The sequence below is a fragment of the Panulirus ornatus genome, chromosome 45, assembly GCF_036320965.1.
Source record: "Panulirus ornatus isolate Po-2019 chromosome 45, ASM3632096v1, whole genome shotgun sequence".
Classification (NCBI taxonomy): Eukaryota; Metazoa; Arthropoda; class Malacostraca; order Decapoda; family Palinuridae; genus Panulirus; species Panulirus ornatus.
Window position 1 is genome coordinate 7,186,966 of NC_092268.1, and position 7,500 is coordinate 7,194,465.

Below are 7,500 nucleotides of genomic sequence, written 5' to 3' on the forward strand. Positions count from 1 at the left end.
CTGATCGTGCCAGTCCACCACACTCCCAGGTACAACAGTGTACAGGTAGTACAAGTACATACAGTACTCTAGCCCCAGGTACGACAGTGTACAGGTTGTACATTCTTCAGCAGTACATACAGTACACTAACCCCAGGTGCGTCACCTTCAGTAGCAGGGTAAGGTTTGATACCTAAGACTTCACATTATTACCCACACTGTACACTGGAGAATGGGATGATCCTGTTAAAATGCACTGGTGTGTGTCTGTGTGTACATTTACAGGGTGTCCAAAGAGAAATGGACTCCCACGTTAGCGAGGTAGCGCAAGGAAACAGATGAGAGAATGGACCCAACCCACCCACATACACATGTATATACATACACGTCCACACACAGCACATATACATACTTATACATTTCAACGTATGCATACATATATATACACAGACATATACATATATACACATGTACATATTCATACTTGCTGCCTTCATCCATTCCCGTCGCCACCCCGCCACACATGAAATGGCACAACCATCCACCCAGCGCTCGCGCGAGTTAGTGCTACGAAAAGACAACAAAGGCCGAATTTGTTCACACTCAGTCTCTAGCTTTCATGTGTAACGCACCGAAACCACAGCTCCCTTTCCACATCTAGGCCACAAAAAACTTTCCATGGTTTGCCCCAGACACTTCACATGCCCTATCGTTCCAATTCACTCTATTCCTTGCAGAAATCGCCCAAACGCCTCTCTCTTTTCTTTCACTAACAATCTTACTTCTTCATTCCACCACTCACTACCCTTTCTAATCTGCCCACCTCCCACGCTTCTCATACAGCAAGCATCTTTTGCGCAAGCCATCACTGCTTCCCTAAATACATCCCATTCCTCCCCCACTCCCCTTACCTCCTTTGCTGTCACCTTTTTCCATTCTGCACTCAATCTCTCCTGGTACTTCTTCACACAAGTCTCCTTCCAAAGCTCACTTACTCTCACCACTCTCTTCACCCCAACATTCTCTCTTCTGACAACCTCTACAAATCTTCACCTTCGCCTCCACAAGATAATGATCAGACATCCCTCCAGTTGCACCTCTCAGCACATTTACATCCAAAAGTCTCTCTTTCGCGCGCCTATCAATTAACACGTAATCCAATAACGCTCTCTGGCCATCTCTCCTACTTACATAATTATACTTATGTATATCTCTCTTTTCAAACCAGGTATTCCCAATCACCAGTCCTTTTTCAGCACATAAATCTACAAGCTCTTCACCATTTCCATTTACAACACTGAACACCCCATGTATACCAATTATTCCCTCAACTGCCACATTATTCACCTTTGCATTCAAATCACCCATCACTATAACACGGTCTCGTGCATCAAAACCACTAACACACTCATTCAGCTGCTCCCAAAACACTTGCCTCTCATGATCTTTCTTCTCATGCCCAGGTGCATATGCACCAATAATCACCCATCTCTTTCCATCCACTTTCAGTTTTACCCATATCAATCTAGAGTTTACTTTCTTACACTCTATCACATACTCCCACCACTCCTGTTTCAGGAGTAGTGCTACTCCTTCCTTTGCTCTTGTCCTCTCACCAACCCCTGACTTTACTCCCAAGACACTCCCAAAACACTCTTCCCCTTTACCCTTGAACTTCGTTTCACTCATCAAGGTATAAATTCATATAATATATATATATATATATATATATATATATATATATATATATATATATATATATAATATATATATATATATATATATATATATATATATATTTTCCTATAAGTCCACGAGGAAAATGAAACACGATAAGTTCCCAAGTGCACTTTCGTGTCATAATCACATCATCAGGGGAGACACAAGAGAGAAACATAACAGTCAGTTGATATACAACGAAGAGACGTAGCTAGGACGCCATTGGATAAACACACTATTATACATATGTGTGTGTGTATGAGTGGTTGGTCCATTCTTCGTCTGTCTCCTTGCGCTACCTCACCAACGAGGGAGACGGCGACTGAGTGCATAACAATAGTACCTCCTTACTCACATTACCCCCTCCACCTCTTTGCCCCCCCCAAATCTCTGGCAGGCAAGGCTGGACCAGCAAGTTCAGGAACTCACACTTCAACTCGAGGAGGAGCGTCGAGCCAGGGCCAAGGAGCAGGTGGAGAAGGACCTCCAAATCGCTTCCTTGACCTCACAGAAGGGCGAGCTAGGTCACGTGAACAACCCCGAGGGACACTCAGCATCAGAGAACAGCGCGAGGGTAGGTTCCTTCCCACAACACTGGCTATTTTGATTGTGTCCTCACCCTTGAGCACAGTGGTACAACGCCCCTTGATCACAGTGATACAACGAGCCTTGAGCACTCTGGTACGACCCTTGAGCACAGTGGTTCGACCCTTGAGCACAGTGGTACAATCCTTGAGCACAGTGGTACGACCCTTGAGCACTCTGGTACGACCCTAGTCCAGAATAGCGTGATCTTTGACCCTGATTTCCATTCACACTTTCCCATAAACTTCCCGTGATAGCATACTTCCAAATTACTAATTTTATTCCATCTCTCGATTTTGTCTTGTCCGTTGAGCCGGAGGGAGAGGTGTGTGTGTGTGTGTGTGTGGGGGGGGTAGGAGATGATGTCACGGGGTCAGGTCAAAGGTCACAATTATTATCACACCGTAACCGTGGCAGTAAGTCTCACAGGTAACCACTGCCAGCCACGCACCTTCCCTAATGCAAATGGACCACCGTGGTGTCGCGGTGAGAACGTGGCTGAACCGAGACGCAGCCACGGGCGCCTAAGGTCGGGGTTCGATCCCCCGCCATCGGATCGAACCCTGACTTTACAACGGGCCGGTCCACAGTCAATCCAGCTGTTCATCCTCCCCTCAGGTCGAAACTAACTACCAGCTTTGTTATGCAGATGATGCTGTGTTCCAGATTGTGATGCCGTCAGGTTTACCCAACCTTGGAAACACCTGTTATATCAACGCGGTGGTCCAATGTCTGTACCAGGTCAACAGATTGAAAGAGTACCTGGTTCGAGACCTATACAGGTAAACCAATCTCTCATTTACCATATATATATATATATATATATATATATATATATATATATATATATATATATATGAGTCCACGCGGAAAATGAAACACGAAAAGTTCCCAAGTGCACTTTCGTGTCATAATCACATCATCATCAGGGGAGACACAAGAGAGAAATATAACAGTCACTTGATATACAACGAAGAGACGAAGCTACGACGCCATTGGGTAAACATGTTGTGTCTCCCTGATGATGTGATTATTACACGAAAGTGCACTTGGGAACTTTTCGTGTTTCATTTTCCCCCGTGGACTCATAGGAATATCTTGATCACGCGCAAAATTGTGATCCTTTCCAACATATATATATATATATATATATATATATATATATATATATATATATATATATATATATATATATACTAGCGATTCACCTCTAGGCATCGAGGATTCGAACCCAGACCTATTTGGTGACAAGCCAGTGCGCTAACCGTTACACTCTGAGGCGCTACTCATAGTGTCCACTCTATGTGTCCAGCTTATCTATCTATCTATCTATCTATCTATCTATCTATTATATATTATATATAATATATATATATATATATATATATATATATATATTATATATATATATTTTTTTTTTTTTTTTTTTTCATACGATTCGCCATTTCCCGCGTTTGCGAGGTAGCGTTTAAGAACAGAGGACTGGGCCTTTGAGGGAATATCCTCACTTGGCCCCCTTCTCTATTCCTTCTTTTGGAAAATTAAAAAAAAAAAAAAAACGAGGGGAGGATTTCCAGCCCCCCCCCCCCCTCCCCCGCTCCTGATGCCAATTGGTAAATACAAGGTCTTTTTACCCCATTTTCTTAAAAAAAAAATTAACTCTCCATTTCCCCATCCCATTTTTTGTTCATATTTCCTAATGCCAATTGGTCCTTTTACCCCATTTTCTTCAAAAAAAATTAACTCCATTTTCTCCCACCCCATTTTTTGTTCATATTTTCTGATGCCCATTGGTAAATATTAGATTAACCCTCCATTTTCTCCCACACACCGTTTTTTGTTCATATTTCCTGATACCAATTGGTAAATATTAGGTGTTTTTACTCCATTTTCTTAAAAAAAAAAATAACTCCATTTTCTCCCACCCCGTTTTTTGTTCATATTTCCTGATACCAACTGATAAATATTAGGTCTTTTTACTCCATTTTCTTTAAAAAAAAATTCTCCATTTTCCCACCCTATTTTTTGTACATATTTACTGATGCCAATTGGTAAATTTAGGTGTTTTTACTCCATTTTCTTTAAAAAAAATTCTCTCCATTTTCCCACCCCGTTTTTTGTTCATATTTCCTGATGCCAATTGGTAAATATTAGGTCTTTTTACTCCATTTTCTTTAAAAAAAATTTAACTTTCCATTTTCTCCCTCCCCATTTTTTTTTGCTTTTTACTCCATTTTCTTTAAAAAAAAATCTCTCCATTTTCCCCCACCCCATTTTTTGTTCATATTTCCTGATGCCAGTTGGTAAATATTAGATCATTTTACCCCATTTTCTTCAAAACAATCTAACCCTCCATTTTCTACCTTACCCCAGGAAGGACGTGCATCGTGGAGGCGAATTTAATGGAGAGGTGGCAACCTCGCTCGCTGGAGTGTTCAAAGCCTTGTATTCTGGCATAGAAAAAGAGATATGGACCAAAATCAAACACTTCAAGGTGAGAATATATATATATATATATATATATATATATATATATATATATATATATATATATATATATATTTATTTTTTTATACTTTGTCGCTGTCTCTCTATATATATATATATATTTTATGTGATCGGGGCCTGAACATGCAGGAGGGTGAAAGGAGGGCAAGGAATAGAGTGAATTGGAGCGATGTGGTATACAGGGGTTGACGTGCTGTCAGTGGATTGAATCAAGGCATGTGAAGCGTCTGGGGTAAACCATGGAAAGCTGTGTAGGTATGTATATTTGCGTGTGTGGACGTATGTATATACATGTGTATGGGGGGGGGGGGTTGGGCCATTTCTTTCGTCTGTTTCCTTGCGCTACCTCGCAAACGCGGGAGACAGCGGCAAAAAAAAAGAAAAAGAAAAAAAATATATATATATATACATAATATATATATATATATATATATATATATATATATATATACATATATATATATATATATATAATATATATATATATATGTGTGTGTGTGTGTGTGTGTGTGTGTGTGTGTGTGTGTGTATGTATGTATATGGAGAGAATGAGTGAGGAAAGATTGACCAAGAGGATATATGTGTCAGAGGTGGAGGGAACAAGAAGAAGTGGGCAAGGTGAGAATATATATATATATATATATATATATATATATATATATATATATATATATATATATATATATATATATATGTGTATGGAGGGAATGAGTGAGGAGAGATTGACCAAGAGGATATACGTGTCAGAGGTGGAGGGAACAAGGAGAAGTGGGCAAGGTGAGAATATATATATATGTATATGTATATTATGGAGAGAATGAGTGAGGAAAGATTGACCAAGAGGATATATGTGTTAGAGGTGGAGGGAACAAGGAGAAGTGGGCAAGCTAACGCGGGAGACAGCGACAAAGTATAATACATATATAAATTAATAAATATATATGTATATATATATATATATATATATATATATATATATATATATATATATATATATATATATATATATTATATACTGAACATATGGTATGGATGATAACAAATTACCTTGGGTACTTCGAGGGTTCGAATCCCGTCCCACGGCGTAGCAGTCACAATAAACTAACCACCTCGTGGTCCAATGGTTAGCCTATCGGACTGCCACGCAAAAGAACTGGGTTCGAATCCTAAAAGGTAAACTTATCCCGTTATGGGAAATTGTGAACAGAATCTGTATATCGCAAAGGCTATACTGCTATGGTTATTTGAATATCTATATCTATGTATCTATATCGAATGTACGTGTGTATCTCTTCCTCTCCCCCCTATAGCACAATCTTTCTATCCTATGAAATACAACTGTTTTCGTTACGAAAAAGTACAGATCAATGTTACGTGACCCCCACCCTATCGACACACACACACACACACAGTAGATGGTTCAATGTTTATCGTGTCCATTCGTTCCCGCGCCATCTGTGACCTGCAGGGAGTTGTGGCCACCTGTGACCCTGACCTGGATGACACAGAGCAGCATGACGCCTATGACCTGCTCTCTGGCCTCCTGACCTGGCTCCACAATGACCTGGCGAAGGTGAGTCCAAAGCTGTACTTTGTATTGATACCACGGCAACTGAGCCGGAGGGAGAGGTGGAATACGAGTGGAATAGGGGAGAGAATGCAGTTGAGCCAGAGGGAGAGGTGGAATAGGAGAGATGATGCAGTTGAGCCGGAGGGAGAGGTGGGATAGGAGAGATGATGCAGTTGAGCCAGAGGGAGAGGTGGGATAGGAGAGATGATGCAGTTGAGCCAGAGGGAGAGGTGGGATAGGAGAGATGATGCAGTTGAGCCAGAGGGAGAGGTGGAATAGGAGAGATATGATGCAGTTGAGCCAGAGGGAGAGGTGGAATAGGAGAGATGATGCAGTTGAGCCAGAGGGAAGGGTGGTGTATGGGAGATGCGGTAGCTGAGCCAGAGGGAGAGGTGGAATAAGGAAGATGATGCAGTTGAGCCAGAGGGAGAAGTGGGTTATGAGAGATAAGGATGGTGAGCCGGAGGGAGAGGTGGCACTTAACATCCCTCTGGAGAATAACTAGGGCATATAACCTATTTGTGGACCATTAGGTCACTTGTTATCAATACTCCTCCTAATCACACCAATCCCTTCTCCCCCCCACATCATACCAATCCTTCTTCCAATCATTTTTCCAATCCTTCTCCCCAATTCTCTCCCTTCTCCAATCATTCCAATCTTCTTCCCCATCATTCCAATTCCTTCTTCCCCAATCATTCCAATCCCTTCTTCCCCAATCATTCCAATTCCTTCTTCCCCAATCATTCCAATTCCTTCTTCCCCAATCATAGTCCATATTCATCTCCCCAATCACCAATCCCTTCTTCTCCCCACATCATACCAATGGTTGCACGGTCAATACGAATCATTTCCAATCAACCAAACCTGACCCCCATTTCAACTCTGGGGTCAATAAGGATTTAACACAAGCGACGGCTCCCTGGTCACACGTTCTGGTCCACGAGAAGAGGTCGGTCATCACATGCGACAGGCATGGAGGTCAGGTTCTTCAACGACAGAGTGGTCTTCCATCTTGACTTGCAGTGACCAGGGTCAAACCGTACCTTCAGCTAGTTACTTAGTACAGGTAAGCTTAATTAGCTAAGGTTATATGATAAGTAGGTATTGTAATAATATAAAAGTAAGGTTAATTATGT

At 41.3% G+C, this 7,500-nt stretch overlaps 1 protein-coding gene across 1 annotated transcript in view; it reads left to right on the forward strand.

Moving 5' to 3' along the window:
• LOC139762893 (uncharacterized) overlaps nucleotides 1-6,635 on the forward strand; it is a 9,827-nt gene extending 3,192 nt beyond the window's left edge. Inside the window, exons 3-7 of the mRNA XM_071688128.1 lie at nucleotides 1-29; nucleotides 2,096-2,272; nucleotides 2,950-3,065; nucleotides 4,657-4,777; nucleotides 6,260-6,635. The exon at nucleotides 1-29 is cut by the window's left edge and continues 79 nt beyond it. Coding sequence (XP_071544229.1) covers nucleotides 1-29; nucleotides 2,096-2,272; nucleotides 2,950-3,065; nucleotides 4,657-4,777; nucleotides 6,260-6,520 — 704 coding nt within the window. The 3' untranslated portion in view covers nucleotides 6,521-6,635. The remainder of the gene's footprint in view (nucleotides 30-2,095; nucleotides 2,273-2,949; nucleotides 3,066-4,656; nucleotides 4,778-6,259) is intronic.
• The last annotated feature ends 865 nt before the right edge of the window (nucleotides 6,636-7,500 follow it).